The sequence below is a fragment of the Eumetopias jubatus genome, unplaced genomic scaffold (assembly GCF_037043125.1).
Source record: "Eumetopias jubatus isolate StellerSeaLion01/CBP00866 unplaced genomic scaffold, mEumJub1_p1.0 scaffold_6, whole genome shotgun sequence".
Lineage (NCBI taxonomy): Eukaryota > Metazoa > Chordata > Mammalia > Carnivora > Otariidae > Eumetopias > Eumetopias jubatus.
In genome coordinates this window covers 16,129,935-16,155,122 of record NW_028274812.1, presented here as the reverse complement: position 1 = coordinate 16,155,122, position 25,188 = coordinate 16,129,935, and the positions used below count along the sequence as shown (strand labels likewise).

Below are 25,188 nucleotides of genomic sequence, written 5' to 3'. Positions count from 1 at the left end.
AACAGTTAATAAAGTTTTTAATTTCCAAAAATGGCAATGAATTTTTACAAATTTCATGCAAAGTGAAGTTAAATTAAAAGTGTGTTAAAGACAGTAAAGTAACCGCAGAACAACATTGAAAATACATGTTCTCATGTTGCCCCATGAGAACAGAAGTAGTTGTAGTCCTGCCCAGGGAAAGCAGGTGTCTCAACGACAGAGAAGTGTAATATTTGAGTGGCAGCTGGATCTAATCAATGTAACTCTCCTATTAAGACAGCTGAGAAACGTGGTCTCCCAAGTAAGCTCAAAACCTATGTGCCTTTCTAGTGGTCACCACATGGTGGCAGGCTATTCAAGAAAATTCAAGGACTGTGCTTTGTAATTCAGAGACGAGAATTTTTGATTTGGAAGCTTAGCAGAAGAAAACAAACCCTGCTCTCAACTGAACAGCTGGGGTGAAAAAGAGAAAAATACCTTCATTGGCAACTGAATGTTTTCACAGCTGTCACAGATACTTTGCTGGTTGTATCTGTATTTTGGTAAAACAAAGACATCTTTCAAAGTACTTTTTTATTATGGAAATAAATCACCTTGACTCTTCTTTGGGATAAATCTCATCCTAACTTTGAGACCGATCTAGTGGCTCTACTCTCTAGAGAATCTAGAAATTGGGTAACTTTCCTGTTTTCCAATATCCAGGAAGGTTCTCTTGAATAGTTCTTGTTGCACACACATTCTGCTTCCTGAGTCCTGGGTACTTAAAATGGCACCACCGTGAATCTTAGAGACTGTGGCCTTTCTCCTTATTGCTTCATCTTTGTAGCCAAAAATATGGAAAGGAAGGTTCAGGGCTCCTCATACTGGTCTTTGAAATTTATTTGGCTTCTGGCATTTGGCCCCCCTGTACCTGGCCTCCTACTTACTACTTGTCGCACCACAAGACAAAGCCTTATTCTTTCCATTTTTCATGCCACCAGCTAACACTTCACTAGCCACCTACCTCCCAGCGGACAAGCCTCCATGCTTCTGCCTGACATTTGACTTTTCCCTCTTCCTGTATTTTATTTCTAAAACACAAGCCATTGCTGGGACTTGTTTCAAAGAATTCAGACTGCAGACCTCTGCAGACTACAGTGGTAGCAGGTAATGTGGTACCAACAGCACCTGGGCACAGGGTTGGCATTCTGGGTCACCTGCCCGGGTCAGGGTGTGTGTCCACCCTTGCTTGCCACACCCTTAGCCGACCTTCCCTGTGAAAAACAGTGAACGTGTAAGTTTAACAAGGGTTTGGGATTTTTGTTTTCTTGCTTCATCAACAACGAATAGTACAATGTAAGATTATAGTACATTTAGATTCTCCTTATCAGCAGTGCTAAGTGTTGGGGAAAGAAAAGGGAAAACAAAGGATTATAGCTATTAAGTCGAAGGAAATCATCTTTGCAAAGCATTTCTTACAGGCTTGTTTGTACCTGACATGAAGCAAGCTTTCCCATTTGAAGGATCAAAGGGTGTCTTTTTTTTTTTTTTGAGCAAAGTTAAGTGATTACAAAATCATATCCAGTTTAAATGGAAAGAATAAGTTGGCCGTCTGGTTGGGGACTTCCATCATGAAAGGTTTCGGGATCAGGAGGTGACCACGTAACATTAGAGTCCTGCTTACCACCTCCTACACTACATGCAGTCTCTCAAGTATGGGATGATGTATAGGCAGTCACAGCCTACTGCAACCAGTAGGAACTGCCTTGGAGCATTCGGAGTCAGACACGTTTGTGTTCTCAGTAAGCGGTAGGACATAGGCTTTGGTGACAGACAGCTCTGGGTTCAAGCCTTAGCTGTCACTTAACTTTTCTGAACCTTGTCTCTTCATGTGTAGAGTGGGGATCATACTACTCCCCCCCTCATAGGGCTGCTGCGGGGGGTGGGTTCAGTCGTACAAGTGTGCTTAGCACAAAACTTGGCACCTACGAACATCACATTAATAACTTGGCTGCTATTAATGGTGAGTCAGGAAAGACACTGGCCAGTTTCACAATGTGGAAAAGTCAGTGGGTCAATGAAATCATAAGGAGATTTAAACTAATATAATAGTGGGACCTGGGTCCCTCATTGGAAGCCCAGTAGACATAATTCCAATGTATGGCTGGCAGAAGGAGTCGCTGTGGGAGGGCCTTGCAACATCTGGAGGTGCAAAGGATGAAACCAAAGCAAGACTAAGAGAGAGTGTCTGGGAGAGAGTGGGTGCCCAGCTTTGGCCTTTATCACCGCCCCCCCCAACACACACCAGTATTACCAACTTTAAGTAATGTGGACCTCTTCCTTCCCGCAAGCTCTGTCCCTCAGAAGCCACTCTACTTCAAGTCCGGTCTGGTGGGGGTTCCTTGTTTATTAATTACTTCTTACGGGAATATATTCCTTCCTACAATGTTGAGGGATGTTTACATAGAGTTAGTTGAATAGAAACGGATTCTGATTGCACATAAAATCTCCATGGAGCCTAAGCATGAAGAATTGAGATTTGCCTTTTCAGAGTTTTGTGGAAAATAGAGTAGACTCCTGTAATTTTCAACTTTACCGCTTACTTACCCTCTGAGTGTGTCACTGAAAATTAAGAATAAGTTTCCTGCTTTGTTTCTGAGCTTCACTTTTGGGCTTTGCTAGAAGTTAATGCATTTATACGTGGGGGAGGGGAAGAATGTCTGGGCATTTGTCCAAATTAGCTGCATGTAATGGAGGATCATCGGCTGTCAGTAAGCAAAAGCACTGGGTATGATGTTTTTGGGTAGGGTTCCTTCCACCACCAGAACATAGGCCCCACACTTAATCTTCCCAGGCTCCTGGAGTAGAATGTCTCCCCGGTGCGGGGACTGGACAGAGCCACCCGCCCAGTGAGAACTGGCTTCTCTCTGCCTCACCCTGATGAGTTTACCCTGACGCTAAAAGCAGTTTGAGGTGAGAGAATGTTCTGCATTTAGTATTTATGAGGTGGAGTGGTGCCCCTCTCAAGGAAAGAGAGGCTGACAGGTTCCTTGGGGCCCTGCGTGCACACCCCCTTACTCACACTGCTAGCAGGAGAGCCTCTTCTGAATTTGTGGTTAGACACAGCTGGAGGACAGGGTGAAATGGCCTCCAGCTGTGACAAATCGGGTCAATCCCAGCTGTGTGTATAAGAAATAACCCAGAAATAAGAGAACTGTTTTATTTTGTTTTTCTCAGAGGATCTCATTTCTCCTCCTTCTGAGCACAGAGACCCTCAAAACTAGTACTAACACAAGAAGGGAAAAATACAAGTCTTTCCCATTTGAAGGATCAAAGGGTGTCTTTTTTTTTTTTTTTGAGCAAAGTTAAGTGATTACAAAATCATATCCAGTTTAAATTCACTACATAGCGTGGCTTATAGAAGGCTTTTAAAGGTGAATTGGAAAATTCTAAATAGACTTGTATGGTACATATGAAATCTTGAAAAAAGAATAATCTTTTTTCCAAAGATTGGGGAAAAAATTCCAGCTTTTAAACTGGATGAGATTAGTGAGTTTACATGATTGGGTTTTTTTTTTTAATATATTTTAATTTTTAATGCATTTGCCTTTTAAATGTTGTGGGAAGAAAACATATAGTTACAAACCCAAGACACAATAATACTGGTTCTTCTGGAGATCTTTATCTCCAGATCTTCATAAGGCTTGGAGTTAGTGTCAAGTGACTTGCCATTTCTACCTGAGGGCTCCTTTTTGCATTTTCTGTAGGGCAGCTCTAGTGATAATGTACTCTCTTAGCTTTTGTTAATATGCAAATATACTAATCTCTCCCTTGTTTTTGAAGTACCTTTTTGCTGGATGGAGAATTTTCAGTTGACAGATATGCTTTTCTTCAGCACTTTAAATATGTCACCCCACAGGTCTTCTGGCCTTCAGGGTTTCTGGTGAGCATAATCACTCTTTTTCACAAGAGACGCCACAAACCAGTGCCTTATTATAATGGCAGGAACGGTACCTCACATTAATTGAGTTAGTGAGTCCTGTGAACCAGGCTCAGCGCTTTGCTCATGCTGTGTCCTTGATTCTGCCCAGATTTCCTGTTCGGCAGGACCCTCATTCTCCCCATCGCAGAGGAGGAAACTGAGACTCAGAAGTAAAGAGACTTTCCAAATCTAATTTTAAAATGATGGAGTGGCACTACAGCCTGAATTTTTAGCCACTGTCCTGAGTCAGCTCATTCCAGACAATCACAAAACCCAGTCTTTAAAAATACCTTTAAAGTCTAATCTTTTACACCCTAAAGCACCTGACAGCTCAGATGTGGAACATCCGAGAGACCAAGGCCCAAGACGTTAGACTTGCGTTGAGTTCACTCTTGTTTTATTCCAACAGTTTATCACCCCACAGACATCCTGTTAAGAGAGGAAGCTGAAGTAGACTCAGTACTGTTCCCTCCCTGAGGCCTTGGACTTGTCACCAGCCCTCCAGGGAGGGTGTCCACCCTATTGAGAGGGTTCGTGGGGGCACCCTGGTCACGTGTGGAGGTGCACAGGATGGCGCCTCGACGGGGGTCTCTCTTCTCCCCCCACCCACACCGGTTACAGGTGGCAAGGAGACTGCCCGGGTCTCGGGGCGCCACAGATCTTGTGCCAAGCAAATACCAAGGTTATTCAGTAATGTGTGACTAAGTGACCTGAGTCATGTAGGGCCCTGAGCATTCTTTGACAGATTTTTCCACGTTCGTGGACTGAAAATGCCTTTGGATGTCACCTCCCATTCTCTTCACCCCCCCTACTCTCTGATCATTGCATTCCTTAATAACAGCAGATAAGGAGGTGAATGGGACTTTTTGAAAAGTCCCCAAATCAGGCTAATCGATTATATCTAGCACTGGTGAGAAGAGGATTTGTGAGAGAACCTGCTGGAACTGATGGGCATGCCCTCCAGGGGGCCACATATGGTGACACACCTGTTAGTCGTACATAGTTTGAGGTGTATACTGCACAAAAGAAGGGCTCCCAGCTATGTCCTGTGGCGAACAGGCCGGTGACGTCCCCTCCAGCACACCTGCTGTTATCCCTCTTGGCCCTTCTGCCCATTGGCAGAGCCTCGCTCCACCTTTCAGCCCTTTTTCCCCAGTGTAAATGATGTTTAAGGAATTAAAATCTAATTTAAGGAATTAGAATTAGAATACTCTAATGGGTAGGTATTAAACGTGATCCACAACAGTAAAGCACCTTACGTTTGGGTAAAGATATCCTTCTCAAAGCTTTTTTCCTCTATCACCTCATTAATGTTATACGTACAAATGAAGTGTGGCGAGCCTAGTCACCCATGAGAAGCAGCGGAGCCTGCACTTGAACCGAGGTCTTGTAACCCCAGAGCATTCTTCCCACTGCACCTCAGTCCCCTTCCGTCGAGTGCAACTTCTTCACTTTGCAGAGGAGGTGACCGAGGCCCCGGAGAGTGACTCAGAAGAAGTGGAATGCAAAAACGGCCCGATGTGTAATCCAAGGTTCAGAATTGGAAAATGCGAGCATGTCGGGAAATGCACAGTTCAGTTTCCCACAGCTGCCTCACCTTACATTAACTCCACCAGGCTGCAGCTACTGAGGTTTGGGGTTAACAAAATAAAGGCAGATCGTCCTGCCTCCGTGAGGCCTGGCTGGCCAAGTGCTGCTTTGAGAACTGTAACTTGGGTCTTTTCCTCCTTTTTGTGCCACGTGGTTCTGAGTCTCTGTCATACCAGATTCTCTCTCACCACCCACAGACTCTCTCTTTTTCTCTGTGTCTCCTACCCATCCTTTTTAATTTTCTCCCCAGAGTGGGAGGAAGGGAATTATTTTTGATGAATCAAAGAATACCCATTACCAGATGTGAGGTTGTGTTTGCCTTCTCTTGTGTTGTAACCCACGTCAGCAGCAGGCGCACCGGAAGACGGGGTAACTATCTTTTCTATCACTCTGGACACAGCTGAATCTCTTTGGTATTCTTCTCAAATACGGAGCGGTAAGTATGTCAAATGGTGAAGTAAGAGGTGAACTTAGGAACATGTAGAAAAAGGAAGGTCATTTATTATCCTGTGAGGGAAAATGTTGGTAGATGGGTGCTGTAATCATAATCCTTAGCTGTCCATTTGGCTTGTAGTCATTCTGATTTATGAAATAAGCACAAGATAGGTGTTCATTTTAAAAAGCCAATGATCGGGGCGCCTGGGTGGCTCAGTCGCTGGGCGTCTGCCTTCAGCTCAGGTCATGATCCCAGGGTCCTGGGATCGAGCCCCACATCGGGCTCCCTGCTCAGCGGGAAGCCTGCTTCTCCCTCTCCCACTCCCCCTGCTTGTGTTCCCTCTCTTGCTGTGTCTCTCTCTGTCAAATAAATAAATAAAATCTTAAAAAAAAATAAAAGCCAATGATCTGGGTGCCTGGGTGGCTCAGTCAGTGAAGCCTCTGCCTTCGGCTCAGGTCATGATCCCAGGGTCCTGGGATCGAGCCCCGAGTTGGGCGCCCTGCTCAGCGGGGAGCTTGCTTCTGCTACTCCCCCTTCTCATGCTCTCTCTCTGTCTCAGGTAAATAAATAAAATCTTAAAAAAGAAAAGAAAAGCCAATGATCTGTTCTGATCACAGAGGAGAGTGGAAAAAAGATGCACACCCAATCTGTGAAAGGAAAAGAATTCTCCCAGGATGAGATCACTTGGTGTGCGGGGAAGAGGGTAGGGGAATACCTTTTGCTGAAATCGTCATTCTCTCATCTTGCCAAAGTATTACAGTATCTGAGTGAAAATGGGCTGGTGTTCTTATTTCAGAGTATTTACAGTTATTTTAATGTTTCTATTTGATAGCATGCTTAATATTTCGGTAAAGTATGGATATCGATCCATAGGTACAAAGCTGTAATCCTATGGTAGAGGTTCAGTTAATTCAAATAAAAAGTTAGACGTCCTAAGTTAAAATAACGCATGAATAAATAGGGACTCTGCTCATGAAACACTCGGCCTGAATGAAGTCTCCATCTGCAGGGAACACACTTGACTCAAATGGCAGGAATTTGCCAGGCACAGGTGCTAATGACCATTTCTATAGGCAAGTCACGGATAGATTCCTAATTGCCAAAGATGGATTTTGTTGCTTTTAGTTTGGCCATTGGGTGTCACTCAAACCTGTCTCCTGTGCCCTTTCCCCTTCACCTGTGTGACTACACCACACTTCCTACGGGGCCACACCAGAGTCACCGTTTGCTTCTCTTCTCTTTCCTGGATTCTGAGTTCTCCCAGGGGTGACTTAAGGCCCCTTTCCTTCCCATTCTACCCATTTCTCTCAGATCTCCAAGCTTCTGAGTCTAACTCAATCCGTCTGCTGACGAGTCCCAGCCTACCTCCCCTCCTCCCTGACCATCCTGAGTTCCAAACCCCTGCATCCAGCTTCCCACCAAATGTCTCCTCCTCTTGCACGTTTCCCTCCCACTCCCTCCGACCCCTTCTCGGTCCAGCTTCCAGAGTAACCTTCCTAAAACACGTTTGGTGGCCTGAGGGCGACCAGAGTAGCCCAGTCTAACAGATACTTGTCAGTCAGCAAGAAAAGGTCAGCACATTTGGGAATTTGGCACTTACAGAAAGAAAAGTGACATTCCATTAAAACTTAAAAAAGGGGGGGTGGGGGATGGGTTAGGAAAAAAAAACTTTGTTTTCTGTTTGTGGATTTCATTAAATATCTATGTTCCTAAAAAAAGAAAAAAAAAAGGAGAACCTAACTCTTTTTAGGACTTTGCCATGAGATCGTCAAGGAGCCTCTGTGCCCTGTAAGACTTCACAGACTCTCGTTGTTGCAAAGCACCATGAGGAATCTGCTATGGAAGATGTGATCTATAAAGCCATGTGGCCGGGCTCACCCAGACGACAGTGTGTCCCAGTTCATTGAAAGCGGAAGAACGAGGGGCACCTGGGTGGCTCAGTCCGTTAAGCATCGAACTCTTGGTTTCAGCACTGGTCATGCTCTCACAGGTTGTGGGATTGAGCCCCGCATCAGTCCCCACGCTCAGTGCGGAGTCTGCTTGAGATTCTCTCCCCTCCCTCTCCCCCCAGTCAAATGAATCTTTTTTTTTTCAAGGAATAGAGAACATTTATTCACAACTCATTTTATGAGGCCAGCATAACCCTGATACAAAAATATAACAAGAAGATTACAGTCGTTCTTTTAACAGACACACAAATCAGAGCAAAATATTAGAAAACCAAACCCAGAGAATATGTTAAAAGGATATGTCATGATCAAATTGGCTTATTCTAGGAATTTAAAAAATGGTGTTTTTTTAAAGATTTTTATTTATTTGAGAGAGAGAGAGAGAGAGAGAGCACATGAGATGGGGGGAGGGTCAGAGGGAGAAGCAGACTCCCCGCTGAGCAGGGAGCCCGATGCGGGACTCGATCCAGGGACTCCAGGATCATGACCTGAGCCGAAGGCAGTCGCTTTACCAACTGAGCCACCCAGGCGCCTAAAAAAGGGTTTAAATCAAAGAAATCTCTTTAAGAAAAAAAAGTGGAAGAACAAGTTCAAGGCACCCTTCCTTCAAGACCCCTCTCTGTACTTAGTGTGATGCTCCCAGCTCGTGTGCAGGGACAGATCAAGAACGCCGACGTCTGTGGGGGCAAAATGAGTAGAAATGTGATGTTTAATCATTTCTTTTCCTCTCCGAGTGGTTTGTCCTCTGCCCCCCTCCCCCCCTCCATCTAGAAGATCCTAGTTCTAAAATCTTGTAGGCAGGGAATTTTTTTCTTCAGATCCTCAGCGACCTCAGTGTCTGCCCCAAGTAGCCCTTGAGGGCCTGAGGGGTGGCCGCTGAGTTTATTCACTAAGAAATTCTGGACTTTTTTTATTCTAAGTGACTATAATTTTAGAAGCACAGCTTCCCTGGAGAAAGGACCCATTGGTTTATTTGTATTTTTTTGGAATTCTGTTTTCTGAACTGTGCTGATAACAGGTTGTATAGGTCTCAAGTAATATAATCACGATTCAACAAAACCTCTCTCTCGACCTTGTTTTTTTTTTTTTACTCATCCCAGCTTCTGGTATATATGTATATCTCATATCTGAGATTCCCATATGTGCCCTTTTTTTTTTTAAGATTTTATTTATTTGACAGAGAGAGAGAGCGAGGGCAGGAACACAAGCAGGGGGAGTGGGAGAAGGAGAAGCAGACTCCCCACCGAGCAGGGAGCCCGATGCGGGGCTCCATCCCAGGACCCTGGGACCATGACCTGAGCCGAAGACAGCTGCTTTAACAACTGAGCCACCCAGGCGCCCCTGCCCATATGTGCCCTTTGAAAACACATCGATAGCAAAAGATAAATTCTGTCTTCTAGTCAAGTGGCGGGGGGGCTGTACTTCCTGTAATTTGAATTTTAAGATGCTTTTTTTTTTTTTTGCTAAATACAAAACCATGATGTTCCTTATGACCTTGAAATCACATGTCCTCTATCTCCCTCTGTCCAGTTCTGATGCTTGCCCCCTGCTCTTAAAAATCAATGACGTAGAGAAAAATAGTTTTCGTGATATCTGAACTATACGTTACTCCCAAATGCCCCACATTAAACGTCAGCATTTCTGTGTCTTGCTATTGTTTTAACATTTGGTCTTCTGCCTGGGGAGTGGGCGGTGCTCTGTAAGCTGCTTCTACTCAAGCCTCAGCAGAGAAAGCAATATTTTGTTATGAGGTAGTTTCAAGCCAGGCTTTGGCCAGGGTCTTTCCCATTTGGGAGGAGGAAAGTAGAAACAGCCAGCAAGACGATAATTCTCCTTGAGTTTTAGCTCATTAAAATCTTCCTTGCTCCTCGGTGAGTTACTTATTGATTTAAGCATTTAGCAGTTTTCCTCTCCAGAAAGAATTAGCATCTCCAATGTGATCATTGCTAATGGCGGAGACTTTTGTCTTTTCTCTATGGGATCAACTGTCCTCCAGTTGCTTATTAGCACAGCCCACTTTAGGGTTGTGTTTAAACATGGAGTTGAGGAGTCGGAATGAGATCCCTGAGATTTATAGGTAATGAAAAGAACAGGTTGTATCAAAGGCACCACGTGTAGGAAACTAAGTGTTCTTAGGGGACTTGTGTGAACCTCTGATCCTTGGCTTTTTCCAAAATGAATGTTTCAGTCTTGTACATATTAACTTCCTCTTTATAGAAGTTTTAACATGTTCTGTTTTTGCTGCTATTGTATGTGAAAATGTAGTGCCATGGCGTTTCTTATCTGCTGATCGTTTCCAACAGGAGTTAAACATTGAGTTTCTCTTGAGGCTTACTGTGGTTGAGTATCTGCCATGGTATCAGTACATGAAGAAATACAAATTTTTATTCAGATGTTTAAAATCCTCTTTCCTTAAGAACACTTTTTGCCCCTAAATATAACATCACCCAAAAATCTTGCTGCTTTTCAGATCTGTCTGTGGAGAACATCTGACATGAACTGCACTAGGGTGCTGGTGATGTTAGCAGTAAACTTCTGAATTCTGTTGCATAGTGTTGTGGTCCCACAGCATAAAAAAAAAAAGATGGTTGTTTTGGTAGGGACTTCTCTTCTTTTTAATGTAATTAATGCAGTTGATTTACTGTGACACCATTTCAGTGTATTCTTCCTGTGCCTTAATGAAGTACGACAGAGAAAAGCAGTGAGCACTGTTTGGCTCATTAGTGGGACCCGGCGAATGTTAATTCCCTTTTCCCTGTTGGCGTGATTAAACTGATCAATGTTCCCGGGATGTTAACTTTAAAGGTTGGCTTTATCAGCTCTTTGATAAAAGTCCCCGTGCCGGGCACCTGGGTGGCTCAGTTGGTTAAGTGACTGCCTTCGGCTCAGGTCATGATCCTGGGGTCCTGGGATCGAGTCCCACATCGGGCTCCCGGCTCAGCGGGGAGCCTGCTTCTCCCTCTGACCCTCTCCCCTCTCATGCTGTTTCTCTCTCACTCGCTCTCTAATAAATAAATAAAATCTTAAAAAAAAAAAAGAAAGAAAGAAGCCATGCCTTTTAAATTGTTACCATGTTCCTCCTCTATCAGGACACTTGGAGCTTTTCTAGATCCTGGCGTTTTTTTCTTCATAAACCAGGTAGGACCGTCATGGATTTGCTTTCCCTCGCTGCCATCTCTTGTTCCGAGATTTCTAAGAGACGTTAGCAGATGCAGCCTCTTGCCCAGGCTGTGTTACAGACTCTTAGGCTGAGTTGCTCACCTGGTGCTTCCCTGGGCTCTTCAGCAATCAGCCTGTCCAAGTTAAGAACGGATGAGGGCACGTGGAGCACGTTCACTGATGGGGTGGTTGGGTGGTGGTCACTGCCAGTGGGGCTGTTTTCATGTTTTGTCTGCCACTCCTTTGTCTGATTCTAAAGAATCTGCAGTCAGTTGCAGGGCACCGAAGTCTGTGGAAAAAGCAATGGAAGAAGGAAAGCAGTGTGGGAGAGTGGAGGCCAGGCAGCTGTCTCTTTCTCCCCTCATTGAGTGTTCTAAGACTGGCTCCTCTAGGGGAAACAGGACTTCCCAGAGAGCTGCTTACACTCTCTGAGGCTCAGTTTCCTTGTCTATTAAGTGGGTGTAGTAGCACCAACCCACATAGCTGACATGCGCAGTCATAGCTGTTTTCCCCCACAGGGTCTCAGATTCCTCCTTTACTTTTCTGGCTCTCCACGTAGGGATCCGGTTTGTGATCGTCGGTTGCTTAGTCGGGATGGTATGGGGACAGGTGGCCATTCTTTGGTTGAGGTCAGAGCTGATCTCTTCTAAATGTTACCTTCCTACCAGACATGTTCCTCCAGCACTGTTATCAAAATTGGACAGGACGGTTGTGATGAATGTGTTTTGTGCTAATAGTTGCATTCTTCCCTTTTTCTCAAAAAAAAAAAAAAAAAAAAAAAACAAAAATGAGCAGTTTGACAGGAGACTAAGCAGAGCCTCCAGGAAAATGAGATTCTTTCTTGAGCTCTTGAAAATCTTCCCATAGATCCAGTAAAAGTTCCATATGGGCCTAATTTGGATTGTGTAGTTGAACAAGCCAGCAGCACCGCCCCCCCGCCCCCGCGCCAAACTGGCCAGATCTTAGAGTGGCTCCCCTCCAACGCGCATCTTCCTCCTGAGCCGCTGCGTGAATCCAGATGCCACCCACCCCCATACACCTTTCAGTCTCCTGCTTCCATCTGTGCAGTTTTCATGGCACCATCCTTTTTCTTGATACTGTAGTTAGTGGTGAAGACGTGTGGATGGCGATAACTGCCCACAGTGGAGGCCCTGAACTGACTGCCCCTTTTCCTTTTCTTTCTGGGATATGACAGTCACGCCCTGTGCTGATTTGTGCTGCATTAGAAAATCAGTGACGTGAGTCTGTCCATGTCACCCGTGTCGCACCAACCTCCGGATGGTCATCTGTTGCGTCGGAAGCTAGTTGACACGGATCGCTAGTCACGTGTCTCTGCCACAGATTAAAACGTGCGCGGTGTTTTTCTTTTTCTTTCTAGCTTCATGAGGCTGATATTGTGGTCTTGGGCTCTCCCAAGCCAGAAGAGATTCCCCTTTCTTGGATACAACCAGGAACTACAGTTCTCAACTGTTCCCATGACTTCCTGTCAGGTGGGTAAATGTCTTAAAATTGGTGTTGGGCTGCTGAAGAAAAGAGGTGAGATTGTTATGAGAAACGAGAACCTTATTCAGAAGAGAGGACATCCCTGAAAGGTTGGTCATCGTCAACATCCGTGCACAGGATAGGAAACTCGGAATGTTGATGTGCCTACCTTTTGGATTACCTGATATTGAAACCATATCGTTGGGCAAAGAGAAGCCAAGATGCCAACCACAGTAGCCACCTCCTGCGCCCACATGCAGACGTGCCCCTGTTGGCCTCTAGTGTTGAGCAGTCCAGTCAGCTGTGACCTGAAGTAGGTAATTTGTCCATGTGTGAGGTACACTAGAAATAGTGGTTTTCAGTCTTATACAACAAAGCAGAATCTGTTCTCCCAAAGAAACCTTAGGTGAATTTCCACATGTCAAAGCAGATGAAAACAGTTGCTGCAAGGGATGGGAACAGAGACCAGCCCTTCTGTGTCTCCCCGATTTCCCCTTGCGGTGGCTCCTCAGAAACTTCCCTGGAGCCCCAGAGTCACCTCAGAGCAGTGTGAAAGTCACCATCAGAAACAGGTGGGGGCGCCTGGGTGGCTCAGTCGGTTAAGCGGCTGCCTTCGGCTCAGGTCATGATCCCAGGGTGCTGGGATCGAGCCCCACATTGGGCTTCTTGCTCAGCAGGGAGCCTGCTTCTCCCTCTGCCTGCCATTCCCCCTGCTTGTGCCCTCTCTCTCTCTCTCTGTGTCAAATAAATGAATAAAATCTTTAAAAAAAAGAAAAGAAAGAAACAGAGGTGGTCTGAGGATGGTATTTCACCAAGGGATCCAGGACTGCCTGAGACCACACGAGACCCACCTTCAAAGGAGCTCAGGCTGTGCCCACAGCAGGGCACTCAGGCGAGGGGCCAGTAGAGTGGGCCCAGAGGGATGCCCTTTTCGCACTCACCGAAAGACACTTTGAGGCTCAGAAAGCTTTTCACCGTACCTAGCCCACCTTTACGAGTCCCTGAGTAACATGTGTGTGCAAGAGACCCTCCCTCCCTCCTTCCCCATTACCTGCAGCCTTCAGATTTCAGCGTTGGAGAGGACTGTGCTGAGCTGGCGTGGTGTGCGGCATTTTTCCCCAAAGGTGGTCAGAAGTGGAGCCAAAGTGGGTGGAGGCCTCGGCCCTCTTCCACTTCTGCCAGGACCACACTGGGGTTCTAGATCTTGAAACCTAGACTGCTCTACAAGGAGAGTGAAATAGAGAATAGTATCAGATTGTGTATGTGTATGTAAAACTTTGATCCAGTCACCTTGAGATAACTATTTTACATTTTTCCATTTATAAAATGCACTAAACTTAATTCGATTGGAATGTAATGGAAGGAAAAGAAAACAATGTGATATTATAAATGTTACTGAAATTCATATAATAACTGTTTCTTCAAAAAGAAAAATAATGGACCCACCCCTATAGAAAATGTCCCACCTCCCATAATTAACCAGTCAGATTAAAAATCCTCTGGGGCTGCAGGGGGTGGGGTGGATCGGAAGATGCAAGGGATGATGCTCAGGAATTTCCCAGAATGCTCAGGTACTCAGCTCTTGGATGAAGAGCACACAGATGAATGAAGCAATTAGAGGTATAATATAATGTGAATATAGGGTTCATTGCTCTTTTTAGCAAATAGAAGGCTTGCACTAAAATGACCTCTTTGAAGTATATGTAGTTTTGGGGTATAACTTTCTTTTCCCTCCTGAAAAAACCAATGCCTAACCCATAAATGATGGGCATGGCAGATTTGCTCCTCTGCTTAGAATTTAGATTAGGAAAGCCAGTTCTGACTTTATGTTCTTTTAAATGAGCACTGCTTTGCTGTTACATTTACTTGCTGTTTTTTTAAATTAGAGTTTATATATTTAGGACAATTTTGGCATAACCCTGGCTGGTAGGAGAAGCTACTTTTTGGAATCCCTTTGAGCCCTATGCTTCAATATATGAAGGTGACATATATTTTTTTAGTGAAATTGTGCCTTATTTTAATACGTTTCTTTTGAGGACCTTTAGTTTTTTAAAGGCATTCATAAAAACATTCTATTTCAATGCAGTGATCCTTCTAGGGGAACAAAAAAGACCAAGGCATTATATTTTGACAGAACAATTATGTAGACTGACTATGGTTAGTTTATTTTAAATGTGTCTGGTCCAGTACTAGTAGTTTTCTTCTTGATTTTTGAATGCCTAGTGCCCAAAATAATATGTGACACATAGTACATGCTTAGTAAATACTGAGTGTTAAATGAATGAATAAACTTGGACTCAGAATTGTACTGTGATTGCAGTTTTAACTTCGTTGCAAATATAGAGACATCTTGAACTTGTCTCCTACTCAAAAATAGGGCTGAGAGGGCAAAGAGAAAGATGAAAAATGCTCTACTGATTAAATAGATATAGATGAACATTTTGCAGTCAGCACTGTTCATAAGAGCATGGTATATCCTGATAGTTTTAATTTTATTTATCTATTTAATTTTTATTTTTTAGAGAGATCCCCCTTTTTTATAAAGATTTTATTTTTGAGTAATCTCTAAACTCAACATGGGGCTTGAACTTAACAACTGTGAGATCAAGAGTCCCACACTGTACTGACTGAGCCAACCAGGTACCCCAGTCAGTTTTAATTTTAACAAGTTTGATTAGTATGAAAATTTGATCTCTAAATAGATTGAAGAAAGGCTTTTCTCCCTTCTTTTTTGCATAACCTTGCCACCTTAAACAAAGAGACTTTTTAAAGCATTATGAAAAGGAAAGGTGCTTTTATTTCAAAAGAATTCTTAATAAACTGGTGATTGGGTGAAGGCAGGGTTTATAATGAAATTTTCACACTCATCTTAATGGTACAGGGATTCCCCCCCCCCGCCCCCGCTGTAAAAATAGATGGGATGCGGTGATTTATAATGAGGTAATTCTATAGAGGCATTTTATTGAATACCTAATCCCAGGAGAGATTTTTTTCAGATGGCTGATATCCCAGAAGCAGTGCTCAGAAAACAATTACACCTACCTTGTTGAATCTGTTCACTCTTCTGTGTCATGAGTCTAATGTTTAGATTTAAAAGAGGGACATGTATCTTCTCTGAATAGCACTGAATGATACTAGGTACTTTACTCTGGCATATAAAAATCTGTGAGATGCCAAAGGGAAAATCTGATCTATTGGAAGTGAGTTGAGAAGATGAATGACAATGATTAGGTAATAAATCCTTACCAAGTAACACTAACTAACTAAATAAATAAATAAAAGAGGGATATGTTAATGTTCAGTTTGCTAGCTATAAGAATAATATTTTAGGGGCGCCTGGGTGGCTCAGTTGTTAAGTGTCTGCCTTCGGCTCAGGTCATGATCCCAGGGTCCTGGGATCGAGCCCCGCATCGGGCTCCCTGCTCAGCTGGAAGCCTGCTTCTCCCTCTCCCACTCTCTCTGCTTGTGTTCCCTCTTTCGCTGTGTCTCCATCTCTCTCTGTCAAATAAATAAATAAAATCTTTAAAAAAAAAGAATAATATTTTATTATTAAGTTTCAAATCACAGAAGCTGTGATTTTGTAATGCTCTCCTTGCTAAAGAGCAGAATTCATCCTAAGCAAGACCATTTCACACTCTAATATTAAGACTTATTTCCTGGGGTGCCTGGGTGGCTCAGTCATTAGGCGTCTGCCTTCGGCTCAGGTCATGATCCCGGGGTCCTGGGATGGAGCCCCGCATCGGGCTCCCTGCTCAGTGGGAAGCCTGCTTCTCCCTCTCCCACTCCCCCTGTTTGTGTTCCTTCTCTCGCTGTGTCTCTCTCTCTCAAATAAATAAATAAAATATTTTTTAAAAAAAGACTTATTTCCTGATGTGCCAAATGGGACAAAGGAGAAGCTGGTCTTAAGTCTTGGGCCCAGAGAAGAGTATCAAAACAGCAATTTGTGGGTCAGAGTATTTGACAGCATCATTTTAAGTGAGCATAAGTGTATTTAGTGTGGGGTGCATCTCAGGGTTCATGCTAATGGCCTGGGGGATCCTGGGAGGCCTCGAGCTTCCTCTCCTATGGTCCCAAAGGGAGATAGTATAATTAATGTAGTGGGAAAAGCATGGAATTTAGGTCAGATTGATCTTACTCAAAGAGAAGAGGGGGTTTTTGGTTTTGGTTTTGGTTTTCTCTCAGTTGCATCGTATTTACAAGCTGTGTGATTTTGAGCAAATAACTTAAGCTCTCTGATCTTCAGTTTCCTGTGGGTAAGGTGGGAACAAGGCTCTTGAGAGGAATAAATGAACTCTTGCCTCACAGCACCTCTTTCTTTGGAGCTGCCACCCAGTGGCTCCCCTCCCCTCTCCCTCCACTTCACTGTCCTCACACCTCTAGCATACAGAATAGCTGTAGACTTCATATTAGCAAAATGTAAGTCTGTATTTGAAAATCAAGCCCAGGGAAGGACTCTTCCCAGTGAGTTTCTGAGAATGTAAGAAGGTAGCTTTAGAGACCTTAGACATGCATGTAATATGGTTGTTATCTTCGTGCACTTGGAATAAAATAAGGATATTTGCTTATAAATTTTGAACTCCAATTATTCTAAAATCTCTTATATCTATAAACTGTTTCCCTTACCTTCTTTTTCCAGGAAATTCTGGAAGATTTGGACTTAGATGGTATTGCCGGATTTCATTTCAAATTTTAACTAGTTCTCAGTATAACACATTTAATGTTCTGACTTTTTAAAAAAGTCTCAAGCTGTTTAGAATAAACAGCTCTGTGTTAATTCCTTCCTACTTCAGTATCAGTGATTTCAAAAGGGCTGTTTATATAAGTTGATGCTAATATTTTAAGTATATTTCTTTTTTGGAAGATTCTTACATTATATTCTGTTTTAAAAATAGTAAGACATTGTTATTTGATAGTGGAATTCAGATGTTTTAAGCTAGGAGTTCAATCCTTGCGAGTACTATTACAAACATTATATTAAGATTTCATTTATTGCATTTTACTGTTATCCTATAAGATGAATATATTTAACTTAAAACTAATGGCCAGTGATTTTGAAAGTGTTATCTGTACTGATTTTGTAATTTTTTAGCTTTTCCTGTTTTCAAAACTTCACATAAAAGTTTTTTGAGTTCCTTGTTCTACCCGAGGTTGAGAAAATATTTGAGAGTTCAATCTATGGGTTCATACAGCACTTTTGTGATAAGAAGGGTACCCTGGGCCAGACTGCAGAAAGCTGAAATGTTTCCATATAGCAGAGATAGCAGGAAGACTGAAGAAGAATTTGCATTGGTCCCTCCCATTTCATTTATTCTGGCAAAATTCCTGGGGTGGTCTCAAAACAGCTTCTGTCAGGGAAAGCACCGTTCTGATTTCCAGGGAAAGCAATATGACACGTTAGCCTTAAATTTTCTTATTGTAGCAAGTTTGGTTAGCAAGAAAAAATTATAAATGAAAGGCCATCTTTTAAAGTGATTCATTGACCTGTGCTTGGAAGAACCACGGGGAGTGTTTAGTGGGAAGTGAAAAGACCCGTTTGGTTTGGGACAGGACCCCTGGGGCCCCTGCTGGACTCGCAGGCTGAGTGCAGACAGCCTTGGCAAGCCGAGTGTAGACAGCCTCCGGGTGGAGCCCTGCCTGTACACAGGCAGAGGGGTGAGGTAATGATTTCCTTTCTCGATTCTCTTTAGCCATGAAATTTGTTAAGAATGTTATTCCTGATGCACTGAGTTATCATCTTCATTGCTTCAAGTTCTCTGGATTCAGAACTTTTTAACCAGGTCATCCCTAATATTAATATCCTAAAATACAGTTTCTCAGTTTCTATGGAAGAATGGTCATATCACTTTTATGGCAGGGTACTTGTGATTCTGTTCTGGGAATGTGCGTTGATAAATTGATACCAGCTCCTGGCATGTAGCTTTTTCTTATTTCCTCGTCATTTAAAGATAGAGATAAAAATGAGAGAAGCATATTTCTTTTCCATAATGGTTGGACAAGACCCTTAGATCAGATCTCTAGTGGTTCAAACAAAACAAAACAAATCTCATTCTCTAGACTCTTGGCTTTTGCCTAAATATGATTTATAAAACTGTGAAGTGTTGCTAATCTTGAAATGATACCGGAGGGATATGATTTTCCAACACCCTTAATACATTTGACTATAGAACATCACAAAACACTTACTCTTAAGTGTTTTGTGCTCTTTCTTGCAAAGGACTGTCAGCAAAATGGATAATTTAAAAGTAGAGTGGTCCAAACTAGAGGAAAATAGTTTCTTAATTCAAAAAAGTTGCTATTAGAAATGTTTCTTTTCTCTAAGGGAGGATATAGACTAAAGCATTTTACATGTGTGCTTACTTTTCATAGCCTCTGTAAGTGCCAACTGAAGAAGGGAGTAGAATCCTTCCAAATGCCTCTGTAGTTTGAAAACCAGGTCATCCCTAAAATTAATATCCTAAAACACAATCTCTCAGTTCCTATGGAAAATTGGTCATATCACTTTTATGATGGGGATTTTTAAAGTTATCAAAGACAGCCTGATCTTTCACACAGTACTTTGCGATTATGCTGTGTTTGAGTCCCCTTTCCTATACTTTGTATACTTAAGTGAAATTGCTTTTATTTCGTATGTGTCATTTAAACATATACATCAGATGCCAAGGACTTTGGTGTCACATTTAATTCTCACAGACGTGTGGGGTTGTAACTGCCTACAGTAGTTAACAGGCCCAAAGTCACAGTCACTGGTTAGAGGTAGAAGCACGATTTTTACCCAGTCTTGACTCAAGTCAGTCAAGAACCCCAAGGCTGTGCCGGGGACTGGTGACCCACCTGGAGCTGTGCATGACAGTCTAAGTCCCTTGGTTGAAAAGGAGAACATCACTCAGTGTGCTGGCTTTTTACTAGGAGCAATTGGTTGTAAATGACAGTATCCCAAAAGTCTGTTGTTTTTTTTCCCTCAAATTTTTTCTAGGGAAGCTTGGAGGTGGTTCTCTTGGGGTACATCTTAATGGTCTCATTGCAGAGAATGATGTGAGTCTCCTTGCTGCAGCTCTGCGGATTCAGGTTGGTTTGATGCAGCTCTTTGAGAATTTTTGAGTTGAGAGCTTTGATGAATAGTTGCCAACATTTTGCAAGTGTTTTCTGTTGAGCAGACACAGTGTTAAGCACCTTACACACATAATGTCATTTAATTCTTACAACAGCCCTGGAAGATAATGTCATCCCCGTTTGGTAGATAAGGCCTTTGGTGACATGACAAGTGTGGGACAGGGACCCAAATCAGGGTCTGTTGTTAGTTATCGATTGCTGTGGAATAAATTATCCCCCAAATTTTGCAACCTAGGACAATAAACATTTATTATCTCACAGTGTTTGTGGGTCAGAGATTTGGGAACAGCTCAGCTGTATGGTTTTGGCTCAGGGTCTCTCATGCAGTTGAAATCAGGAGGTCAACGGAAGGCTTTACTGGGGCCAGAGCCTCCCACTTCCAAGATGGCTCACTCATATGGCTGTTGGCAAGATGCCTTAGACCCTCACCATGCACACTTCTTAGTAGAGCTGCTCGTGATAGGAGCAGCTAACCTCCCCCAGAATGACTGATCCAAAGGAGAAGGCAAGGAGGAAGCCGCAGTAGGTTTTATGACCTAGCTGTCAAAGTCAGCCACCACCATTTACCTGTTTCCTCTTTGCTAGAAGCAAGCCACCAATCTAGTTCACATTCAGGGGAAAGGGAATCGGGCTCACCTTTCAAAGACAGGAGTATTAAAGATTGTGGACTGCTTTTCAAACCACAACCATCTATATGACCCAAAGTCCAAGATCTCCAGCTCGCCACCATGCGAGCTATGCATTCTGCTGGCAGTGACCTTGACTATCAGGAGAGAAACCAGAGCCTGTGATTCCAGCCACATTGGAATTCAGCAAAAGCAAGCTTTAGTTTCTTTCTTATGTACATGGTATATACAATGAAACTTCTTACTTCCAGAGGCGCCTGGCTGGCTCATTCGGTAGAGCATGTGACTCTTGATCTCAGGGCCGTGAGTTCAAGCCCCACGATGGCCATGGCGCTCACTAAAAATAAACAAATAAATAAACTGACCCCCCCCTTTAAAAAAATAAAAATAAATAAAACTTGTTACTTCCAAATGGGATATGATACCTTTCTGTAGGTATTGTGTGCCGCATTTCAACCTAAGCCAAATTTTATTTCTCTGGCTCTCTTTGTGTATCACCGTTTAACAATTCAGTGCTCTTGTTCTAGTACATCAACTGTAAAAGGATCACACTTGAAATGGTGTTGCAGAGTTTGGGAGCTGGGCATCCAAGCTGATCATTCATGCATTCTCACATTTCCCTCATTTTTTCCCTTCTAACTGAGATGAAGAACCCATTCTATAATTTTATTCTAGTACTTGACGACTTTAGCGAACACGTAACCTATTTTAAAAGTCCCTATATCTCACATTTTCCTTTTTAAGACAAATCTACAACGCTAATTACATGTGAACAAAAGTGTTCCTGATACTTGGGTTATTGTGCAACTCTAATCCTATTCATGACATAACATCCCCGAACTGTATCTTCATAGTTTAGATACGTACCCTGTCAGCCTTTACTTGGATAACATGCTTTCCTTTCTGTCCCTTGAAGAACATGGTCAGCAGTGGAAGGAGATGGCTACGTGAACAGCAGCATGCAAGGTGGAGACTTCACTGCTTGAAACTCCAGCCTCTCTCCCCCGTGCCAAGGTATCCGCCAGATTTGTTTATAGTGACGTCAGGGCACCAAAGTGCCTCAGATATCCAAAGTTACCCATTGGGTGGGGGCACACTTCATGGTATTATGGCTCTGATGGTGGATAATTTTCTCTAATCACATTGCTGCACTATTTATTCTATTGTTTAAGCCCTAAAAATTAAATACTAGTGAACATGTGTACCATATTCAATCAGTTCTAGGGTGTGTATTTCTTTCATTTCTGAAGTCAGGATGTCCCTTACTGTTGATGTATCCTGCATTAAAAGGCATTGTTTTTTCTTCTTAGTGGTCTGTAACATAATGCTGTCTTCTATTTGACAAAATACGGTAATATGATGTTTGGAATATGCTTTCCAGTGTTAGAAATGCCCAACTCACCTGTCAGCTTGGTCTTCACAGCTACGTAGGTGTCTACGCTGGGGGCATATGATCAACCAAACCAAACCCCATTCTATGTGGGAAGTGAGTTTAGCTTTCCTCAGAACATAGTAATATCTACTATCTGACAGGGTAATGCTGTGATACTCCAGATGGATATTTTCTTCAGAGGAGCATTTAATGAAGTGCAAGCTCTATATTCTCTGCATAAATTTGGAAATACATACTGCAGGAATAATTCATTAGATAAGATATCAGAGCCAGGGGCAAACTGAGGGTTCTAGAGGGGAGGGGTGTGGGGGGATGGGTTAGCCCGGTGATGGGAATTAAGGAGGGCACGTATTGCATGGAGCACTGGGCGTTATATGCAAACAATGAATCATGGAACGCTACATCAAAAACTATTGATGTACTGTATGGTGACTAACATAATAAAATAAAATTTAAAAAAAAATGGTATCAGGGCCAGAGAAATGCATTTTCCAGCCTCATCGTGGGCCCCCTGGCTGCCCCCCACTCCAGTGAATCGACCCCACCCTCTTCGTCCAGGCATGCACAAATGCCATTGGAAAACAATGCACTGAAAACAACACATCATCAGTAGATAAAGCCTCCAGGAATTGATGAATTTTCATTTGATAACAACTTGCTTTTTAGATTTGATCTGTTTCCTTGGGTCATGGTTCCATTCCTCCCACCTGACCATGTTTTCACCCCTGAAATAGACTGAATTTCGTAGTCCCCTTCTGTGTTCATTAATATATAAATTCTAGGGAAGGTGTGTTTTGTAATGTCACCCCTCTTGTTGTAATCTGTTTCATCAAATATCTTAATTTAAGTTACTTACGTTGTTAAAGGACTTTAATTTTTAAAAGTAAATGAGTACGTTCTACTTACAGAGAGCGGGGAAAAAAAATGAGGTGGACTCTGCCAAATTGTGTACCAAAGTCTTTGCATAAATCTAAATAAATTCCACTTGGGGGAAGAAGTGTTTTATTTGCTGAACCAAATTTGACTTCTGAGGTATGGCGGGGGAAGAAAGACAGGCTGAGTAGTTTATAAATTCCTCAAAAATCAGAACGGTATCACTGTCACTCTTTAGCTAGTGAGGAGAAAACTTTGGAGGTTTTCCAAGAGTCGGCGTTTCCATTTAGGAGATTTGGGGAGGAGAGAAAGAGAAAACCAGGTGTAGACAGGAAGGCAAAATGAAGTGGGAGCATAGGCAGTGAAGCGAGTGGGGGAGAGCTGGAAACGAAAATGCAGGTGCAGCCAGGGAAGGCAGCAGAGAGCTCCGCCCTCATCTGCATCTGGGCTGAGCCGCGCTGACCTTCTCCAAGCTGCCGTACTTAGCGCGCTTCAGAGAAGTTCGGGTTGGGAGTGGGTTCACTGTTACCTCGTGCCCCAAGGTCAGACTTCCATGGGGTCGTGGAGGAGAACACAGAGCAGTGGGTGGGCTTCAAGTCGAGTCTCAGCAGGAGCGAGAGAAAGAAAAATCAGAGCAGGGGGCCGCCTGCCAGTGGAGACCACTGGGCCCCCAAATAAGGGCCCCAGCGTGAGGCAGGGCACTGCTGTCTCCCCAAGTGTCAACCCTGATGACCGACCGAGTCTCTGAGGTCTGCTGTCTCCGGCTCTGTCTTGTGCCTGCTATGTCTTCCGCTCAAACAGGTGCTCAGTACAGCAGATGGATGGCCCGAGCCCCCATTAAAACAAGTAGCTGAGCTCAGGAGCCCCAAAAGATTCTTCTGAGAAGCTCAGCACCTGCCGATGTCATAGCACTCCTGTAAGCTGAACAGTGGTGTTCTCATCTTGCGAGGAAAATAGAATAAACGATTTGCCCAGTGACACTCGGGAGTTCCTAAACTTTCCTGTGTCTGAACTTGAGCTTCGAGTGCTAGGACCTTTTACTGATGGTTATGCAATTAATAAAATATTTGGAAATATGATTTTGGATTCGAAGTAGGAAAAAGAGAGGGAAAAGCATGGACACAGATAAAACAAAATAGCATTTCCACATTTTTGAAGAGCCAAGAGACATGCAGCAGCCTCGTAAGAGCATTATGCAATGACCCATCTATTCATGGTTAGCGGTGACAGTGATGAGCCACAGAGAGCACTGTACTCTACAAGGAGTATACAATTCTCTTCTATAGTATCGGTGTTACCTTTGTACCTGGGCAGAGTTCTACGATCCTCATGAGTTTTTAAGAGTTGCTTCCCTAAAGAAATGTACCATTTTTTCATGCACATTAATTATTAGCAGTTGTACTTAATACTGCTTGGGAGAGAGGAACACAAAGCAATTGCTTTGAGTGAATTGTTGGCGTGGCGTATGACTTTTCACTCTAGCGGTGACCACCTAAGCTGAGGAGACTCTCGCCTCTTATGTGTTTTCCCCCCACAGTGATCTTGAGATTTCAAGAGCACAGACTCCAAAAGCTGTGGATGTCCTTGCCAAGGAGATAGGATTGCTTGCAGATGAAATTGAAATCTATGGCAAAAGCAAAGCCAAAGTACGTTTGTCCCTGTTGGAAAGGTTAAAGGATCAAGCAGATGGAAAATACGTTTTAGTAGCTGGGTAAGACTACTTTTAAAATCTATTTTACTAAGAAAGCATGTTTATAAAACTTTCTTCCCTGTTTCTGTCTGTCATCACACCCCTCACATCTGTCGTTTTCTCAAGCTTGACATTTTTGTCCATTTCACTTGGCATTCCTTCATTTGACATGAGGTAAGTTTTCATTTTCAGTGTAAAACAAATTAGTCTCCTCCACAAAATATATAAAGTGTAACGAGTTGCCAATCCAGTATTTTATTTTTTTGTTTCTCATATTATGTTTTGATTATCCTTGTTCTGTCTTGGATTTTTCATTTAGTTTTTTTGTGATAAAAATCAAAATAAGAGTTAAAAGTACAATATTTTGAACTGAGCAGGGGGGTATTTGTGTTCTACTCAGAAATAACATCTTAATGGAAAATGTACAGGTGATTTTCCTGTAAATATCCTTAATGTTTATTTATGTATTTGTATTATAAAAGTTCATTATTTCTCTTTTCTTGCATTTTAAAATTAATGTTGGGCCATTTTCATTTGTGTTGGTCATTTTATAAAAGATAAATGCAGAGCTTTTGTGAAAAGGAGTGTTTATTTTCCCTCTTTTTAAAAGAAGAAATATGTTCACGGGCTGAAAAATGATAGAAAACAAGGGATTTAAAATATTTTTTCAATGTGACCTGAGGGAACATCAGAAGACCATACAAATTCCTTTGTTGTCTTGAAATTTCATTGTAGTGACTTAGTGATGATATATAGGCCAAGGCTTAAGGCACAAAAACCTGTTTGTTAACAGGCAGAGACATCTCTTACAACTGGACCCTTCTCTTGGTTAACTTTATTTTTCCAGATTTTATTATTAATGTAAACGCCTTGTTTCTTTTTCCGGTTATAAAGTCATGCATCCTCCTAAAGCCATTCCAAAATGCAGAAAAGTATCAAC

The 25,188-nt window shown here is 42.8% G+C and overlaps 1 protein-coding gene across 2 annotated transcripts in view; it reads left to right on the top strand.

Moving 5' to 3' along the window:
* MTHFD1L (methylenetetrahydrofolate dehydrogenase (NADP+ dependent) 1 like) overlaps positions 1–25,188 on the top strand; it is a 185,680-nt gene that overhangs the window by 18,700 nt on the left and 141,792 nt on the right. For both annotated transcript variants that reach the window (XM_028103372.2, XM_028103371.2), the window contains exons 8-11: positions 12,453–12,564; positions 19,530–19,621; positions 21,209–21,306; positions 24,096–24,269. In XM_028103372.2, the coding sequence (XP_027959173.1) occupies positions 12,453–12,564; positions 19,530–19,621; positions 21,209–21,306; positions 24,096–24,269 (476 nt within the window). The remainder of the gene's footprint in view (positions 1–12,452; positions 12,565–19,529; positions 19,622–21,208; positions 21,307–24,095; positions 24,270–25,188) is intronic.